The following is a 21,701-nucleotide window of genomic DNA, read 5'->3' on the forward strand; positions in this document are numbered from 1 at the left end:
TTTCATATAGGAAAAAAATAAGCCGTAGTAAGAAATTACAGTGCAACAATTAAATATGTCGATTACCTACCAAGGTTTTTATTTTTGGCACTTTTCAAGAGAATGAACATATTTTAAGTATGTTCTCAATGTGATTAAATTATTTAGCGCTCTCCACACTTCCATTCTGATTGAAAACAACAGTGTTGAATAACAAACGATCCAGAACTTGTAGAGGTTTTTCATTAAAGATCGGTGGAGTGTATGGCGGCAAGGCAAGTTTTTTTGGAGAAACGTTAGCGCATGTGCATTTACGTCGAAGTTCAGTTATCGTGAGGCAATGCGTAGCTAATGCTACAATTTTTGCATAATGACTGAAAGCTGCGTGTAAATGGTGCAAACGTTCTCAGAAAGAGGATTATTCGGCCAGAACTGCATGTAGGCCTACTAACGTTACGTTTTATTCCAGTGATGTGACATGCCGGGTAAGAAAAGTATGTTAGACGCTTCTTCAAGAATATTGTAGACGACGTCTGCTGTTAATTAACGTTTACACGGGAGAAACTCGAAATAAGCATTTAAATAGATTCAAAGAATATTTAAAAAACACATATTTGCCATCGTATTGGGTCAACTATCTCTTTAACAACGAAACACCCCAAATCATAAACGGCTAGCACAAGCTAGCATTACAAACGGAAGACCAGCGACGTGCAGATCTCATCAGCAAACGCGACGATTATGAGCATTACACAACAGAACTTTTGATACAGCAGGCAAATAAAGTATTCAAGTACTGCGATATGGTTTTGGTGTGATCAATGGGTCACGACAGATAATATCAGTTTCATTTAATCTTTTGCGGTGTTATTTCGTAAAGCATATTCTCAAATCTCATGCGTTCCCGCGTACGACATTTGCAGTAAATACTTTGATGAATTTGAGTAGCTAGCTAGTAAATGTTTCTCCATTGTAACGGACTGAATAAGCTTCTACGACTAACGATTGTTTCCACTGAGTTATCCATCCGTTTTTATAAAATAAACAATATCATCGGAGTGTATGATTATTTTTTTTTGTATAGTTTTGGTCAATCCACGCAACTTCTAGCTTCTATCACGCAACGGATTCTCTTTCAGTTATCTACATTCAAACACGGTAATACTGTAGGCTACAAACATGATTTTGATTGATGCAGATCAGGCTGATTTATTTATTTATTTATTTATTTTTTTAGGTGGTAACCTTTGTAGTTAATAGATGTTTTTTTTTTTTTTTAAACAAGGCAACTGATGTACTAGTGTGGTGGTTCTCAACTGGTTTTGCTTCAGGACACTAATTTTGTATATTGGCCCGGTTTCACAGACAGGGCTTAGATTAAGCCAGGATTAGGCTTTAATTCAATTAGGACATTTAAGTAGCGTTTATAAACATGCCTTAGAAAAAAAAACTGGTGTGCATCTTGAGACAAAACAATGGCACTGAGTCATATTTTAAGATACGTCTGTACAAGTTGCTTTTAGTTAAAACATCTCAAACATGCATTTTAGTCTGGGACTAGACTTAAGCCTTGTCTGTAAAGCCGGGGGTCTGTGTATCAAAGAAGTGCTTAAACTTGAAATTTATTAATATTTCTATGAAAGCATTCTGTATTCTTTTTAAGTAAAAATAACGAAACATTCTAAATTAGAGATAAATATTGAAAAGCAAAATTACATCAGATATATTAAGTTCTGTTTTCTGATGAATGTATCAAAATTAATTTAATAAATTAATTGTTTTTAATTTATTAATTAATTAATTTATTCTTTTTTTTTTACTTGAAACAAGAAAAATATCTACCTGTTTATTTTTTCTGACCAATATGAACCAATATTTATTGCAGTGTGGGTGTTTTTTTTTTTTTTTTACCTTGCAAAGTTATGGTTTTTAAGAGGTTGGCATATGTCTACTTTGACGATTTTGTGACGAAATACCATTGAGTGTAATTGGATGTACAGCCTGCCTTTTGATGCCAACAACAAAAGATCTGGTAAGAATTTCCACTTATTTTAATGCCCTAACTATGCATGATTTTATGATTAATATTATTTGCATTTAAATTATATGAATTTAACATTGCCCTCCCCTGCTTTTCAGAACAGATCTTCAACCAATTAAGAACCACTCCACTAGTACTCATTACAACAAGATAAGTACTAACCCTTTTGGGGTTCACTCCTTCACTCCTGGAATTAAAATACACCAGATAAACAAAAAGTCTAAATCTAATCAAACAAACTGTCAACCACAAAACCTGATTATAATGTGTTCCACTGTTCTCCTAAATGCATGGTATTGTATTTAATATCCAAAGATATTCAAGTCACTCCCGAAAATAAGTTCCTGATTTTTTAAAAAATTACTTAAATTAACATTTTTAAAGCAATATATGAGACATAACCAATAACATTCACAGTGCTATGATTATATTACAATAACAGTGATTAACAAAAACAAAGACGATGGTTGATTTGTTTCTTGTTCTCTGTATGACCGTCCAATCGCCATGGCGGTCCGAGGTTAGAATCAAACTAGGTCACGTAAGTACCTTGCAGTCATGGTTAAGTGCCTGCAGATGGCAGCATCTAGATATTATTGATGTTTCTTCTTGCTGGTCCCATTCTGCACATGTTTCCTAAGAGGAAGGAAGATGCATACAAAGCACAGAGTCAGGCTAGAAAGAGGTGATCACAGGATGCATGTGGCATAGTCGGATATCACTTCACTTCAAGGTCAGACAGATAAGGAGAGGACTAATGCCATGACGGTAGTCGCATCTACGTGAGACGGCTCTCTCTCATCCAATCGCCAATCAGGTCAAAAGAGACTGCCACACTCTGTGATCTCAGATTGCGTTACCCTAAACCTAAAGCTATTGATGTCAACAGGCGTATGGCACAAAGCTACCTCACCATGTGGTTAGAATATCAGGGAGCTCTAACAAATACTGGCCAACGGTGAAACGTTTAAAGAACTGGAGCCCAGATTTGGCAGAAATGAAGTATAGCCAAATAGCCTTGTTTTATATACTCTTCTGGTCTAGTTAGCTTTATCATTTTTGGCAAAGCAAAACTACAGAGTATTAACATTATGCTGCCTTAAAGTTAGGTTGAGCATATTTATGGGTTAAGTGCACATGTACACTACTGTATAATTATAATTACCAGTAGGAATAACCCCCAAAAAATTGGTTCAAAATAAATTATTTGAACGCTAATCAAACTTTTCAACTCTCAAGTGGAAACTTCACACGGGAACTTTGAAAAACCAATTTTAAGGTATTCAATCTCAACTGCTAATCGACCACACAACTTCCTCTTTATTACGTGCACATGCTGTATACCTGAACCACAGACTGCTGCAATTCTCCACATACCCTTCGTTAGACGTCTGATCGTTAGTGTCTGTTCTCTCCTTTAGAAGATCTTCCTCGTACTCCCGGACATCGTTTACTTCCTTCATTTGTCCCGTCAGGACCTTCGCCACAAACAGCACGATGAACTAAAAGAGACCAAAATGTCAGACTTTTCATAGCAATAACAGAAATGCAACTTGAACAGGGTTAAATGGTGGTTGGTTCTCTCTCAGCTAGTTACCAAAAGTTACGTTGTAGGTTAAAATTCAAGTGGAAAGTTCATGGGATCGGTCAAGGTACTGTAGTGTGCACTGTTCTAGAAGATTCTTGGGATAACGTATAGACGAATCCGACGAGCGTTCTGTGTAGGCTGCCATCTTGTGGCGACGCCATTACTGAGCTGTTACACAGGCATATAGACATATGCACCGGTATGTAAACAAACCTCGGTGATAACGCGAACGCACCCTCGATGACTTGTTGGGTTGATGATGTTAGACAGTGGCCTCCAGTCACAGATGAAGGTACAAACGATCTTACAGATTATTTATGAAAATAGCTTGGCAAGCTAGCTAGGCTAACGTTTGCTAACGAGGAAACTATAAAAAGATCTGTCCATTTGGCAACAATAAATAAATAAATGAAATCAAATAAACAAATTCATGCTTTTCATTTGTGTGCATTATCTCATTTTCACATTGCAACGGGCAAGGGTAAGGTAACGTTACAGCTAGAAAGTATACATAATATCGACCAATTAGTGTTTTTAAACCATGGAAAGAGGTCAATATAACAGCGGGAGAACAATTATGTCACATAACGTTACGTTTAGCTCAGGAAAGCCATTTAATGACCATAGCATGTTAATTGAATAGAAAAAATAGCAAGAGAGGAGATTTTGCTGATCACCATATCACATATTTATTATATTTTTTACTTATGTCATTAAATAATTGTTATTATACGCGAATGTCCGCGTCTTGTACTCGCCCAGGAAATTTTTGTAAACCGTACGGCTCCAGACAAGGGCAGTCGAGCCGGGGTATTCTCAATGTTTTCTCTTCAAAATTTAAATTTTACTGCCACCATAGAAACAATTTATAACGGAAACTGTTTACCCACTCGACATTATACAAGGGGTAACGTTGTAACGTTAGTGACAGTCGTAAATCCCGGGCTGTTTATTCCAGTGGACGCAAGTTGCAACTAAAACAATAGGAGGCAATGGCGCAACGCTACCCAGCAACAGCTCAGTAATGGCGCCCCGCTTACTTCCGATAGTTTCGCCGGATTCGTCTATATGCTAGATAGCTAGCTAGCATGAGCTAACTGATCCCACTGATAACTGGGCAATAGAAAGCAGTTGTTTTGGTAGACTTAAAGTACAATTATTCCTGGGACAATCTCTCTAGAGCGGTGGTCTCTAACCCTGTTCCCGGAGGAACTCGTTTTGGATGCTTTGCTTATTTGACACCCATTCAAGGTCTCGAATCTTGACTGTCAAAGCAGATTGATTTAGAGACGACCAAAATTTGCACAGTTGGGAGTTTTCCAGTACCAGGGTTGGGAAACAATACTCTTGAGCAACCTATGGCCTCTCTAATGGACTTGTTCAAGGGCAGCTCTCAGTGGACTCATTAAACGGCTCAAGCCAGCAACCTTCGGGTTACTAGCTCTGAGCCTTACTAGACTCTTCTAAAACTACCCATTCTTACCAGGAACCAGTAGATATTCATGAGGAGCAGAGCAAGCAGGAGTGTGTTGAAGAAGAAGTAGAAAGGGATGGTGGGAACTGACTGGATGCTGGTGACGCAAGAGGCCCACATAACTTTTAGGGGGAACCAGTACAAACGGAACCAAAACCTGCACAAATGATAAGAACAAACTAGATGAAGCAAACAACATCTTTCGAGCATCCTCGAGACATTTGTTAGATGAACAAGGTTGGGGAAATCTGGCCCTCGAGGGCTACTGTCCTGCAGAGCTTAACTCTAACCCTAATCAAACTTGTCCTGAACATTTAAAGTAAGCCTGAAAGTATTAGTAGAGTTGCCTAACCCTGCTGTAGAGCCTTACATGGGTAATTTCATTTAATCAAGAAGGGAATGTTTCTGGAGTAACATCCTTTGTTTTTGCACAGCATTCCTATCATCCTTTCCCAACGCTAAACCAAGGTTGGTCAATCCTGCTCCTGGAGATCTACCTTGATCCATAATTTAGGTCCAGAAATTACTTTTGAATGAAGTAAAAGTTTTGCTCGAGCAAAATCAGGGGGTAATGATCATTTGATTGGAATATTCCCGGACCAACAAAGGATGCATGTCTACGTGTACAAATCACTTTGAGCCATCAATAAACATAGCTTCTGGTTTCTTGATCAACAGGCAGGCCTTACCATGTGATGCTAAAGCTAATGGCACCCATGTTGGACAGGACGTCATTGATGAAGTACTCTTTCCCTCCCCGGATCTTGAAATAAACGTTGACCTTGGTGAATTCCAGCTGAATGTCATTGATGTCGTGAAGAAAGAGGACGAGAATGCCAATATTGTGGTATCTGAGGAAGATATGTTCAGAGGTACATGAACTGTGGCGTTTAGCGGCGTATCATTTGAGCTAATTATTTGTGTAATTTATTCCTTAAGATGCCAGTTCTTGTTGTAACCAGGGTTTGAATTGTACTTTTCCCCTCACCTTTCAATTTGGCTACTACACTTTTAAGTTACCGGCCATTCAGAACTTCTATTAGCCAAAAAAGAAAGAAAGAAATGAACCAAACTAATGGATTTTATACATTAATTTCTTATTCAAACAAAATCCAGAACAGAACAACAGGTGGACAGAACATCAAAAAATATTTTATTTTATAATTAAATAACATCAGAAAAAATAACAATGTCTTTTCTGTTAACCAAATGGTTATTAATCTTCTCTATTGCTTCAATGCAAATGAACTTGCGCGCAATTATTTGTTGTTGTGCATGTTCAGGTAAGCCAGATATACACAGATTCTGCGCAATACGCTTTATTTAACATACAACATGACATCATGACTTTTGCGTAAACATACACGCCACTTTCAAGTCAAGTGGCGTGTTTATCTATACGCATTTTGAGCTATCCGCGTGTATGTCTACGCCTTTAAATGTCCGACTGATTCTGCGTGTATGTACATGCCGTTAAATGTCTGAGCGAAACAAAGCAAAATGTAGATCTACATCTGGGGAGCGATATTTTTTGCCCTAGGATGGTAAGGGAAGACTCATAAATGGTATTAACCCCAGTGACGGGTAGATAAAGGGATGGGGTTGGGGTAGGTCCGTAACGTTAAAGGGTTAGTTCACCCAAAAATGAAAATTCTGTCAGTATTTACTCACCCTCATGTTGTTCCAACCCCGTAAGACCTTCGTTCATCTTCGGAACACAAATTAAGATATTTAAGATATTAAGATCACTCCTGCATACAGTCAATAGGCTTCTTGAGGGACTGGCTCTTGCTGTCCTCGAAAAGTCATTAAAGGACATCGTTAAAATAGTCCAAGTGACTACAGGGGCTCAATTTTAAGTTTATCAAACGACGAGAACACTTTTGTGCGCAAAAAAACAACAAAAATAACGACTTTATTTCAACTATTCACTTCCTTCTCCATGAGCCTGTAGTCAGTTAACGTAGTGTGATTGCGTAGAGCAACGTCACACGTAGGCTCACTATTGGCCGACGCTGGTCATGTGTGTGTGATGCGTGTGACGTACAATAACAGAAGCTTACGCTATTAAACTAGTAACCTGACTCGCGCAGAGGGAGAAATAAACGAATAGTTGAAATAAAGTCGTTATTTTTGTTGTTTTTTTGCGCACAAAAGTGTTCTCGTCGTTTGATAAACTTAAGATTGAGCCCCTGTAGTCACTTGGACTATTTTAACGATGTCTTTAATGACTTTTCGAGGACAGCAAGAGCCAGTCCCTCAAGAAGCCTATGGACTGTATGCAGGAGCGATCTTAATATCTTAAATATCTTAATTTGTGTTCCGAAGAGGAACGAAGGTCTTACGGGGTTGGAACAACATGAGGGTGAGTAAATACTGACAGAATTTTCATTTTTGGGTGAACTAACCCTTTAAGTCAACGGCGTTCATAAACACGCTGAAAAGCGCTTATGCATGTTGATAGCACCCCAAAAATGTAAATACGAATTGGTGTGTCGTACATACGCCATTTCATAAGATCAGTCTGGCATTTGGCAAGTTGGCGAGTGTTAATTTCAAACCCTGGTTGTAACTAAGAAAAAAAAAACTGGCTGTAGATTAAACAAAGCCTGTAAATTTGCCTGACCTAAAGGCATAGGAGAATGTGATCAGGGCCAGAGTGATGAAGTGATGCACCACCATGACAAGGGAGTCCTTCCTCCATGCGTCCATGTAGACCGTTGCATATATCGAATGGCCGTAGAAGCTGCCCTGGATAAGGTAAGCTATCGCAATATCGGTGGGTACTGACATCCCACTCTTCCAGTCTACACCGAAAAGACAGAACAAAATAGTGAACTCCACAACCATAAAAAGAACAACACTAGATGGTAATGACCTTGACTTGCTGACAAAAAGTCAAACTGGCCTCATAAAACGTTGGTAGATGGTTTATGCTGATATAGTAGAGATTAAATCAAGGGGTGTTCAAGATGCCATTGATGGTTTCCGTCAACAGCGATCTTTGGCATTGGGACAATCTTTATTGGTATTTGTAAAGTAGTATCATATCATTCATGCAAATGAGTAGTGAGATGGTCCAACAACTACCAATTGGAACGTAAATGGTTATCAGTGGCCCTGATAAGTGAAAATGGGATTTCAGAATAACTCTGTAATTATATCGATAAGGAGTGTTAACAGATAATAGTAACTTGCGACCTTTAATATCTAGTCATTATATTAATCATTCATATTAATGTTTATTCTGACTTTTAGTCATTAAACATTTAACACTGACTAAACAAATTGGCCTTTCCCAAAATCTGAACAAGGATCCTGTACATTTTAAGCACTCAATTTAAGCATTAAATTGTATTTTGTATCATCTGACACCTTCAAAAGTAGCATGTAATCTGTTTAAAAAGCTTTTTACAAGCCGAGGGTTTAGTTATCCAGGCCTGGCAGGGTTTAACAAAATTATTACATGCGAAAACAGGACTTTAAAGCTTACCGTAAAACACAGACGGAGGGTTTTGAAAGAAGGAATAACTAGTGAAAAACAAAAGGTAGGTGCTGTATGACCATGACATTGTGTAGAAGACCAGCTTCCACGCGCTCTCCGGCATCTTTGAGACATCTTTTGATGGGATGCAACACCATTGTCCAAACGGCTGTGAAAGACAAGCGGAAAGAATAAAATTGCAATGCTAGCATTAACAAAGAAGACTTCTAGCGACTGAACTGCACAGGATCAATGATACTACACAATGCTGCCAGGTAAAATTATCAACTTGTACACACCTGTAACAGTAAATTTCGACTCATTTATGCATATAATTTGCTTAGAAGTGAATGTTTATAATTTACTGTGTGTTTCTTTCCAGGTGCTGCAGCCTTTGTGATTTCACATAAAAGGATGAGTCATGAAAAGGCCGTTCTAATTAGCTCAGAACGACCCATTGACGGTAATAGCCTAAAGCTAAAGTTGTACTTCATCTTTGCTAAACTTTGTGTGTGTGCTCACGTGCCTTCACCTTATCTCTCCCATGATAGACTATCCTGCTTGTGTGGACACAAAAGCCGAATGTCACAGTAACCGAAGATGTTAAAGGCTTGATTTAATCATTTATCTATTCACAAGCACCACCTTCACTTGGCGCTATCTAATCTGCACTCCCTTCTGCTAATTACAATATATATAAAATAGGCCACTGAAACTAGACATATATGTTGGCATCGTTTGAGCTCTCTTGTGCTCATGGTTGCCTCTGATTGGCCAAGAGGCAATGTGGTGTGCACCGCAGGATATCCACCACGTGTATTCTGCTCTCCGCCTCCACCCGCTGGGGTTATTTATAGAGGCCAGCTGTCACCAAAATGCTCCACCCCCATCCCTCTATCATCACCACCTCTAGCTGAGTCCCGGGGTTCAGGCTGACTGCTGCTGATGCTGGTGACTGCATCATGGTTGTGATAGAGAGAGCACACAACCTTTGGGCTCTAATGGCCATAAATTAATCAAAGAAAAGTTTAGGCGAATCTCAGAAAGATAACCATGAATGAAATGTCTTTAAAGGCCCGAAATCTTCGTATGCGTTTTTTTTTTCCGTATTTGTGATTCGGTGGCTCTGAATTGTCAAAACACCATTCAATCTGCTTGCTACGGATGCGAAAAACGCAGAAAACCGAACCGATCTGATTTTTTTTATGACGGACGAGCGTGATTTATATAACGTGAGGTCGTATTTATTTTTTAACGTGTGAAAATTTCGGACAAGGGCCTTAACATCCCAATTGCTTCTTCTAGAAGTTTATTGGAGACTGATTATGAAGTTTTCTGATTCGATGTGCTCAGATTTACCAAGATGCAATACGATCTTCAATTTCTTCAATATGATTCAGTGTAACCATTTTTATTGCAAATTGTAGGGCCGCCCGGACTTTTCTAGTCGACTAGTAGTCGTTTTAGTCGACTAATCGCACGTTTATATTAATTTAATGATGTAAGCTTGCCGCAAAGCACTGGCAAAAATAATGATTTGTCGCAAAAAAAAAGACATTTTAGAGTACATTTACACGACAATACGGAGAAGTTTTTCCTTTGAGTTTTCCGTGAACAGACGACACTTGTCAAAGTTTACACGGATCCGCGAAAACAACTAAAAACGCACTATGTCATAATGATGCTCCGGTTTATGTGTGAATTTGATTCACCACTTTTTTTTAAAAAACTTGTTGCTTAGTTTATTTATTATGTAGCTCTTACTCGTCAGGTATTTTTAGTTTAAGTTATATAAAATTTAGTCTATTAAGCTATGTTTTTACTTATCGTATGTATATTGTCTATTATTATCTTTTTATTACGCTGCTGGTCCTAGGTACATATGTCGTTCTCATGTGCCAACATGTGCAGAAAGACAATAAAAATACTTTAAACCTTGAACTTGTATTCTGGTGCCAGGCCATTAATTGGCGATGACTGAACACGTAATACGCATGCGCATGACATCATCGTCTTCAGAGATTCACGTTTTTGTTGTTTACATAGAGACTTTGAAACCCATTTTCAGGCACCCAAAACGCCATTGTTGTGTAAACGAATGGCCAAAGCGCATAAAAAGTTTTCCTTTTTTAGTTGAAAATGGTGTCATGTAGGCTAAACGATGTTAGAGTTAACGATGCCGACTTGCCATCTCCGCAGTAGAGAGAGAAATGCAACTTTCATACGGATTACACAATCAGAGAGTATTTGCTTTCTACTTGAATTGGTTTGTTTAAAAGTAGGCATTTCATATTTCTCATGTCTGTGAGGCAAGTAGCAAAAGTTTCGGCTCATGTACGGCGTTTCTCATGGACTGCGTGATTTCACCACTTGTGTTTTTTTCTGTGACTTACCGACTAATAAAATCTCGTTCAACTAACGTTTAGTCGACTAATATGGGGTAGCCCTAAATTTTAGCTATGCAATCCATCTCAGTTTCTTACAGTATCAACTGTGTTTAATTGGTGTCTCTTGTCATTTCTCTTTAGAATTTGCACTTGATACCTAATTAAACACAAATGAGCTTTCCAATAAGTCCACTGAGCTTTGGACGAGCAACTTCTGAGGAATAGATGTTTCCTCTGGGAATGCTTGTTATGCTGGAAACATTGCCACCTAGATTAGACCACCAACTAATTTTGCTCCCAGGACATTAATGGCAAACAAAACCGAGGGCTGAACTGAACCTGATGACCGAATGCGACTGAAACACATTTTGTTCTGGGGTCTCGTACAAGAGTTGACCCGTCGATTAAACATGCAGTTTCCATAGCAACTATTTGAGGATTGAAGACAAATGACAACAAACACAATGTAAAAGAACAAGCCCATCTCCAATGTATGATAAATGTAAACATACTGGTTTGTTGATCTCTTTGGATCTGCGTTTTTTATTAACAGTGCAACTTAAAAGTGGAATAGCCAATCCAAGAGTGAAAAACTTGTGGTCACTTGCCATTTTAAGAAACTAAAGAGTATATCCTTCTATTGAATGTTATTTGAATGTAACCTGTTTGCATAGCTATTGTTTTGTGTAAAAAGCAAAATGCAAAGTAAAAAACTATGTTAAACAGAACATTGCAACTTTACATGGCGGCTTTAAAGCAAATTTCACTGGAACAAAAATAGCCGAGGTCTTTTTCTTTAACAGAGGAAAAACTACACCAAACACCTATAAAAACACACTTCCACGTTCACAGCCAAAATAACTTGTGAACTTTCTGCATCAGGTTTCAAAATATCTGTCATACAGCTGTTAGAACAACATAATGGAGAATAAACATTGACAGCGTTCATTTTTGACTGAACTGTTCCTTTAAAGGAAGCATATAAACATCAGGACATTCAAATTCAAACAGAATGCCAATATAGTTTAAGCCGGGTATTTTTTTATATATTTATTTTTTTATATATTTATTTCGCCGTCTGAGACAAATTTCCCAAATCCTGAAGTCTTTTATTGTTCGTTTGATTACAAACAGGCGTGACTTCATGTCTTCATGCCCTCTCCATGAAAGAGCATCTCTCCTTCAATATATCGCAAGATTAAAGTCAACATGTAGCCATTGGATTATAGATGGCTGTGATAAAATTTGACCTCAGATAATATTCTGGTAGCGTCCGAAGATTTGCCTCCTGCGACGAACGTCAAACTGTCTTTGTTTTTCAAGACAAGCCATGACCAAAATTAATGTTAGCGATTTCGCGTGTAGCGCAGCGGACAGTCACCGAATGTGTCATTGATTGATGATGCAAAACAATTTTTCTTAGGTGCGTGTGTCCGTTTTTACCACGTCTTGAATGCCGTACAGTCTGACATCAATGATAACTGAGATCTTACAGCGTGACATGACTTACAGCGACGCTCATGTTCGTACAGTCTGACAAGCAGCAATCGTAAAGGACTATTATAAATCCCACCGTGTGCACCCGGCTTAAAGGGATTTTTTTTGTTTTTTTTTTGGAAATAGGCTCATTTTACAACTCCCCCAGAGATAAACAGTTGGGTTTTACCGTTTTCGACAGTTTCTGGTCCCATTGACTTCCATTGTAGGAAAAAATATATACTATGGAAGTCAATGGGACCAGAAACTGTCTGGTTACTGATATTCTTCTAAATATCAGAAAATCGGCTGAATGGATTCGAAAACGGTAAAACCCAACCGTTTAACTCTGGGGGAGTTGTAAAATGAGCCTATTTTCAAAAAAAAAAAAAAAGTGGAGCATCCCTTTAAAGGGGTCATTGGATGCAAATAATCAATTTGCCAATAAATGTGTCTTTGCAGTGTGTGGACACAACTACCATGCAATGAAAAAAAAATCCATTCACTCTTTTTTTATCATCAAAAAGCCTAAACACTCTAAATAATCAAGTCGTTTGGATTTTCTGAGCAATATGGTGTCATATTGCTAATGCTCCGCCCACGCATATTTCTTATATTAGCATATTTCCACTTCAACCATTTGTCAAGTCATCCTCATTTTGCTCATTTTGATGTTAACAGAGATAAACACATGAATATTTGTATACTGTCCGCCAAGGCATCACTGTACGTACGTGTCTTGTGTCGACACTCCCCATTGGAAGAGAGGAGTGGGGGGTAGCAGTTGCTCATTAACATTTAAAGAGACATGCACCGAAACGGGTCGCGGTGAACAGAGGTGTTTTTGAGGAGGTAAAAAGTGTGTTTTACACAACCATTGAGAAATTTTAACCAAAGTATGTTACAAACTTCCCACGAAGACCCTAAAGAATTATACCAACTTGTGGAAAATGGGCATCCAATGACCCCTTTAAAGTAAAAAAAGGCCCTTTTCCAATACTTTGGAGGGTCAAGAGTAAGAAAAAACTATAAAAGCATCTCCACATGGCCAGATGGAGCCACATAGCCTTCTCATTTGCCCCTCAAACACCCTCCCCGGTTGGGCTGAGCTGTATTTCCTCAGGCTTTGATTGTTCTTGGAACAACTAGTTTGTTTTCTGCTGTCATTTCAGATGAAGTTGATGCATCGAGTCGAGGGTTCAGAGTACTTGAAACAGGGCGGCACAAAGAGGAAGGAAGGATGCAGACCACGATGCCTACCGATAATGGCAAGCAATTTCCACTCATTTGAGAAACACATCAGTGCACTCGAGTCTCTGGGGGGACATATTTTAAACGGGTGCTTTAATTGCCTTTCAGAGTCAATATACGGGGCAGCAAATTTCCTTATGTTATCAGTTGGTCACGATAGATGTTATTGAGTTTTAGAAGATTGGATAACCTTAAAGTATTTATTTTTCTACCATTTTATTCCATCCATTTATCAATTTTACACTGGCGTTCATTTTGCTGATATTAAAATAACACGTACGTAAGGTTCACGTACGTAAAATTGATTGACAATCTTGCAATGGGTAAGTAAACTAATATTTAAAGCACCTGTTATGAATGTGAACTGGTGAAACACATGTTGGTAATCTTATGAGCTGATGACCTCTGTCTTACGACTGCTGTTAACTCAAAGGTTATTGTCTGCAGAATACACAGCATGTCGCATGATATTCCCTTGGCAGCTGTTAAGACAGCCAAAGTTTATCGTAGTGGTGATGTTGTTTGGCAGAACATGATATTGTTGGGTATTTTGATTTTAGTGAAGTGATTACTGAAATAAATTCCCTCTGGTCCAGTGAATGGTGGTCATCACAGTCTCAGCAAAGGCTTGAATTTCACACACACAGTTTACAGCACTGGGCAGACGGCCTTTTGCTACTCATCAATCGAGTCTGAGAACGTGAAAGTGCATGGGAACTTTAAAAATGAATGGGCCTCATTATCGCTAAGAGCTGATGCCATAAATTGTTTATTAGGTAACATGGAGATTCGTTTAAAAACCAAGTAGAGAGATCATGTTACGTACCGCACGCATGTGTTTGTGAGAGCGGGACATAGTCCACAAAACACTTTAAAATCTGCAGACTGTGTCAGAAATTATCTCCCAAGACATGCGAGACAATCTCGTGGCCAAAGTACAGTTCTGCAGTAGTGAGCTCACACAGCCAAAAACAAAAGGGCTTGTACACACGTCTTCTGAAGTCATATGGTAACTCAGTGTGAAGAAAAGACTCGTATTTAAGTTGTTTCTCATTAAAACATGGCAGATGTATGTGCAATCTTTGGAGCGTTAATAAAATCAGAATGAATCATTCTTTTGAGTCAGGTCTTTACAATGATTCAGTTAACGGTTATTCGATTCGTACGAATTTTATGAGGTGACGAATTCGTATGAATGACCTACCCCTGACCCCGCCCCTAAACCTACCCATCACGTGGGTTTAGACAAATCGAGTCTAAACTAGAGCCAGACCGATATATCGGCATGCCGATATTAGGCATTTTCCAAACTATCGGTATCGGCAGTTATAATGGCCGATAAATGAATATTTCAAAAATAAAAAAAATTAAAACGGACGAAACACGCTTGAACCATGTCATGAGTGTTGGAAATGTATAGTTTGTCCACCAGAGGGCACTCTACACCGTCCCTGTTGGCAACACTCGTTGAGTTGGGCACGATACATACATTGCTTGAATAACAATTAAAAGAACAGCCCCATCAGTTCTCTAAACTCAAATAAGCATGATAAAATTTGTGACTATCATGTCCAGTTTTTCTGCTGTTAAATAAGCCGAGAGTGAAGCGGAATTAGTTAGTAATAATTACGTTACGTTATAATAATATAAGTGTAGTTGACTGACTGTCCTTTTAACTTTTGACAACGTGACTGAAGTATTTCTTTAATAGCGCGTAACAGTTACAGCAATGAGACGTATCACCTCTCATTGGCCTGTTATATTGAAAATTTATGTTTTACACTTTGTAGTATGACGTCATCCATTGCTAAAATATGGCTCATCATAGACTAGCTAATAGGGTTGTAACGGTACATGTATTCGTATTGAACCGTTTCGGTTCGAGGCTTCCGGTTCGGTACGCATACAAACCGAACGATTGCTTGGACCATTTTTCCTGCCGGCAAAATTCGTGCTGACGTGGCCAACACAACGTTGCGCAACATCCAAATGGCAAGTGTAATGAAAGCAGAACGAAACTGCGCTACTCGTTATGTGCTTCACGGATCGTTTATCAGTTCGGACCAGCAACATCTGTGCAGCGCGAGCCGATCTCGATCAAGCAACACTGTTACCACACCGCGCTAAGAGATCCGGTAAAGAAAACATTTGAATTCGCCACTGAGGTAATAACATGGCTGCAAGATCTAGTGAGATGCATTCACATTTCTACGTTATTATCTCTATTAGATCAAACAGCGCTGTCATGGAAACCAGGAGAAACGTTGTGCCATGAATGAACTAGTAATACTTTTCGTCCACAGACCAGCAACATTCACCATGGATTTAATATAGTAACACTAACTGGAACCAGTTTGGCTGGAATGATGAAATGCTTTCAAGTACTTCACACATCTTTTTCCAGCACTTCAAAATTCAAATATTATATAAATAGATATATATTTAAATGTTATTTTTAATGTGATGACCAAAACATTATTTGTTCATCCTTCAAATATGACCCCTATTTATAAACCTGAAAGTTTCAAGATCTAGAAAAACTCACACTTATTTAAAAATATTTTTTCTTTAAACAAATCTTTTTCTTTTAAAAAAATCTTTCTGCTGTATCGAAAACGTACCGAACCGTGACTTTAAAACCGAGGTACGTACCGAACCGTGATTTTTGTGTACCGTTACACCCCTACTAGCTAACCATAAAGCTAGCTAACGCCGCTATCATCAGTCTGTTCTGTTGTGACAATAAAAGAAACAAGTTTCGTTTTAAAATGCATTATATTATTTTAGTTAAAACTCATAAATAACTACAAATAACTAATGTTAAGGAAATCTGTTAATGTTTTGTTGCGCGTTTCGAAAAAAAAAAAAACGGCCGATATATCGGATTTTAAAACCCAGAAATATTTGTATCGGTATCGGCCCTCAAAATCCTTTATCGGTCGGGCTCTAGTCTAAACCAACATGAGTGAGGTTGTACAAATTCTTACGAATTAGCCACCTTTTAATCACCTGTACAAATTTGTACGAATTGTTTGTGAGATAGTGTTGGATTTTTGAGTTCAACTCGCTGACTCAATCTTTCCAGCGGTTAACATCTCACTATAAGACTATCAGTGAATATCAGTAGCTACGTTTCCATTACCCTTCAAATTGCGCAAATTGAAATTTCAATCGCTTGCATGAGGTGGATTTTTCAGGCAATTCGAAAAAGGAATATTTTGCAAACCGGAAACGGTTTTGCACATTTACAGGTCACCTGACGTAGATGGCGTGGTGTTTGTGGACAGAAGACGAGACAGAGTTCTTCATTAAACTCCGACAAAAGTATCACAAGAATACTGGACTCTAAACCACAAAGAAACGCCACAATTTATCAAGAGCTTGAAGCGGAGATGAGGGAGAAACCATAGATATTCTTAATAAAGGCTAGATGTCTCGTCCGCGCTGCTAGCGAATGGAGGTCGACGTCCCCACTGGCGGCCATCTTGTCACAGGCCGCCGTGTTTTAATGGTGCATGAACTTTTTAAATAACCAAAACTTGCTCAATTTTCTACCGATTTTCAAACGGTTTGGTTTGTTATAAACGTCAGAGATTTAGTTATGACACTGCGCACTTAAGTGTATCAATAAATAATCATCCAGAATTATAGCCACGTTAATACGTTTGTAAGAAACCAAACCGTCATCAAGATTTCAACGAGATAAGAGTATTTGTGTTCGTGCCGATCACTCATCTTACATCAGAGTCTGCCAGAAAGCTTGCCTGTGACAAGATGGCCGCCGGTGATGACGATAGAGATTCAGCCGTAAGACATCTAGCCTTTATTATGGATATCTATGGGAGAAACACCTCATACGAGCTGCTCACAAGTATAAGGGGCTTTCCTTGCCGTTAATGCTTCAATAACACGCCTACGTCTCCTTCCTTTAAAAATAATGTCTAGTTATGGCTGCGAAATACATACGTCGGCATGATTTTTTAAATGACTTATCGCAAGAGGAAGAAATAAAGTTTCAGTCGGATAACATCGGTTACTGGAAACAGCATTGTTTCGTAATAGTTTTTAATCAACAGTTTCGCGCAAATCTGTAATGGAAACAACGCTATTGAAAGCTATTCTATGACTTAATAAAATAACTGGTCATATTTGGGTTAAATATTCCTTCAAGAAGAACACACCAGAAACCCATCTTGTGCCTATTGATTTTCTTTTTTTTTTTTTTTTTGGCATACTTTAAGCATGCAATGGTTTGATCAATGACTTCAATCTTGTGATGTATTGAAGGGGAAACCCTCTTTCATGATGAGGGATATGATTAGCCAGGAAGCACAAGATATCAGATCTGACACATTTGACTAGGCTAAACTGTCATCTTTTCATTTTTAATGGTTTTTAATCACAAACTGCAGGCCTGCAACTCTTTCCCAAGACCTCACACTCTCTTACCCAAGAGTTACAAGCCAGACAGGGTCCTGACACGTCACATTTTTCCATATAAACACCACGCCAGTCGCCAGGCTTTCTCCACGTGCTGCGAGTAAAGACTTTACAGGAGGAGGAACCTGAGTAAACATGGATGCAGAGGCCCATGAATCATGGCGGCGTTGATCCCAGTAATCGCAGCACATCAGCAGAGCTCAAACGAGTCATCAAAACACATTTCAGGACAGGAAGTGAAACCAACGTTCGCCACATACAATCATTCTTAGCTGAACACAAGCAAGCATGCTAAATGTGGCATATCATAGTCTCAGAAACGAGGCAATTCGATCCAATTTTATGTCCGGGGAAACTTGATAGTTAATGTAACCCGTTTGCATAGCCATCGTTGTATGTAAAAGTTAAAATGCAAAGTAAAAAAAACTATGTAAAGCAGCTCTTGAGGACATTGCAACTTTACATGGTGAGTTTCAGACCATAAACAGAGAACACAAATAGCCGAGGTCTTTCTTCTGAAGAGGAAAAACTACACCCATGTTCACAGCCAAAATAAGTTGTGAACTTCTGCATGTTAAGTGTTAAACGTCTGCTTTTCAGAAACAACAACACCTCTTGAGAAAAGAGAAGTGTTTGCGTACTCTCTCAGATCACTAGCAGTCCTGGAGATGCTTGACTTCACAAACATCACTTATCTCACTCACATCTATCCTCAAATGACCTTTAATATGCAAATATCCAATGTTTCGAATCTACTTCAGATATTCATTGAGGGCGCCAATGATGCTTTCAAAACCTGGTGTTTAATATTCATATATTTACAGGCTTCACCCCTGAACTTCCGATACCGAAATGAAATGAAAACCTATTTTACACAATGGGCCTAGTCAGTATAAGTTGTGTTTGTATTGACCGTGGCTTCTGGAGTGTATTTACCTCAAAGATGTACATGGTCAGGCCCTTGCGCACCTTCGTCCACATGACCGCGCTCATGAAGAACATGAAGATCTCCATCCAGGTTATGTAGGCATGATCCAGCAAGGTTTTTCTGGACAGTTCCAGTCCGCAGTCTTTACAGTCTCTGAAGGCACTGAAAATGACTGAACATGCGCTGGTGATGAGCTCAATGTAGCCAGGCATGATCTCCATCTCCATGCCATCACTAGAAGACCCATCATCCATGTGGTTGGTGTCCATTACGCTAGAAATACTTTAATAACAAGCCACTTAGGGGCTCGAAAAGCAATGGAGATACACAATGCAGGAGTGCCACCAGCTATAGCTGCTGTAAACCGTAAGCTGATTATGGCATCCAACGTGTCCTGTCTGTCTTCTAAATTAAGACTAATAATATACTAATGCCAATTAACAAATTATGCCAAACAAACGTTAACCCTTTATAAAAAGAGAAAATAAAATATTATTTTATATCCTATAGTGCATACATGCCATTGGAGAGTAAACCGATTAGTTTTCCAACATCTTCTCTGTATAGCCTATGATATATTGATATTAACACTTCCCTTTTTTAATGGTTGCAAAATCCATTGCACGGCATGCCTGCATTGCCTATCACAGTTCATTTGTTATAAATTTAAGCAGAGGGCTCACAATTTAAGCAATTCCGAAATGATACGTTAAAGGCTAATAAAAAGCATAACCTCTTTATGCCGCACATGTGACGTGTGTCCATATGCAAAATTCTTCATGTGCCGAAATAGCGCGTCCTTTCCTTTACGTTATCCTGTAAGTATAACATCTCCTCTGGGTTTCATCTCATGGCGAGAGAGGTTTAAAGCAGAAATGATCCTTCAGTATGTCCATATGTGAGTCGAATATAGAGAACAGGTAGAAATAAAAATCGCCAAATTAAGCCTAAAATGAACCTGCGCACAAAACCGCTCAGCGTGTGATAGATTCTCCGACGCACAATGAGAAAAAACACACACAGATAAAAAAAAAACCCAAATGGACCTAAAATGTCTCTAAAGCCTCACGTGAGAACCGACATCCGCATCGCACTGTGAAGAAGTTGAGGTTAGTGCACAGAAAAAGAAAAAAAAGCGACGATGATGTCCTTGTGTTCATGTTAGCCGGTTCTTTTGAACAATTCGATGGAGTCGACTCGCAAAGCGGAATCACTTGGTTAGACGTCAGTTTGGGTGTTTCGAAATGTAGAAAACTAACATATTCGAAAGGTTGGAAACTGGACAACGGAAATACACACCAGTGTATATCAATGACGGCGATAAAATAGTTTGATTAAAAAAAATCTTTATTTCATAACCTAAGTTAAACTTCCAAATTGTTTTAAACAGCGAATTGTTCAAATGAACCGAATCGCCAAAATGACTCAGCTCAAGCGGTGGTCCGTTATCTTCAGATAGATTACACACACACACACACACAGAGAGAGAGAGAGAGAGAGAGAGAGAGAGAGAGAGAGAGAGAGAGAGAGAGAGAGAGAGAGAGAGAGAGAGAGAGAGAGAGAGAGAGAGAGAGAGAGAGAGAGAGAGAGAGAGAGAGAGAGAGAGAGAGCAGGAACATGTTTAAAGTGACAGTAATCATTTGTACAAATGTTGATTTTCGGCTCAATTCAAATGTTTTCTTTATTTTTAGCAGTCGTTAGGCTTCGAGACGTTTCATATGAAATAACAAAAAAACTTTTTAATTAATATATTTTAATTTTTTCAATATATTTTTTTATTTATTAATAAATTAAGTTGGTCACATTGAAAAGGCCATCAAAAAGTATATGAAGAAAATTGCTGATATTTTTTTAAAGAATTTGTCCATTTTGCTGCACTTTGACACGGACGCTGCAGTACAACGTTATAGCGCTGGGCGGCGCCATCGGGCTGTGTAACATCCCATAATGCGCGCGGCTTTTCTTCCATAAAAACCATGATAAAACCACTGTGGAAGGTCTAATAAAAAATATATATTTTTTAATAGTAATAAAAGCATTTTTTTTAAAAAAAATATATATATATATTGTTGCTAAATGTAATACATTCTTGTAAAAAAAGAAGAAGACATAATGAAATATTATTAAATGTAGAAGAAACATTATTTCTATGTGTTATTGTCGTATTCGATTATTTCCATCTGTGGTCGCAGGTGTTAGGGTTGTTTGTGTTATCAGTCACTGAAGAGGATGTCATGGTTTAAGAATTTCTAGTGTTTATTTACAGCCACCGGATGTTTTTGAATGTTTTCCATTTATAAACGGAAAAACAGGTCAACATCCGGCGAGGATGACTATCTGTGTCGTACCTTTCTATGTATCCCTTGATGTAAAGTTCACTTATATAAATAATAAAAATAATAAAATTCAGCGATACAGTTCCAGGTATACCTCACGTAAACAACCCAATGAAACTATATATTAAAGGTCGACCGCCATTTTGTTTACAGAAGAAAAATCACTAGTTACGAGAGTTCCCCTTCATTGTTCAACAGAATTTCCTCTGGGAAATTTTCAGCCTTGGATTTTCTCAGGATAATGACGGGAAACCGTATGGAAGGCTGGACGCACGCTCCTCTCTTCCCTCTGATTGGCCCGTTGGGGAGCCAAACCC

At 38.5% G+C, this 21,701-nt stretch overlaps 1 protein-coding gene across 1 annotated transcript; it reads right to left on the reverse strand.

The window, feature by feature from the left end:
- Window positions 1-1,045: 1,045 nt before the first annotated feature.
- On the reverse strand, window positions 1,046-20,229 carry cers1 (ceramide synthase 1). The gene is made up of 7 exons (XM_039682395.2): window positions 19,057-20,229; window positions 8,576-8,735; window positions 7,709-7,889; window positions 5,772-5,933; window positions 5,092-5,239; window positions 3,398-3,522; window positions 1,046-2,656 (listed from the first exon to the last, which is right to left on the reverse strand). The coding sequence occupies exons 1-7, from the start codon at window positions 19,315-19,317 to the stop codon at window positions 2,614-2,616; spliced, it is 1,080 nt and encodes a 359-aa protein (XP_039538329.1). The 5' UTR covers window positions 19,318-20,229; the 3' UTR covers window positions 1,046-2,613.
- Window positions 20,230-21,701: the final 1,472 nt, after the last annotated feature.

This window comes from Pimephales promelas, chromosome 2 (assembly GCF_988280905.1).
Source record: "Pimephales promelas chromosome 2, fPimPro1.hap1.1, whole genome shotgun sequence".
NCBI lineage: Eukaryota > Metazoa > Chordata > Actinopteri > Cypriniformes > Leuciscidae > Pimephales > Pimephales promelas.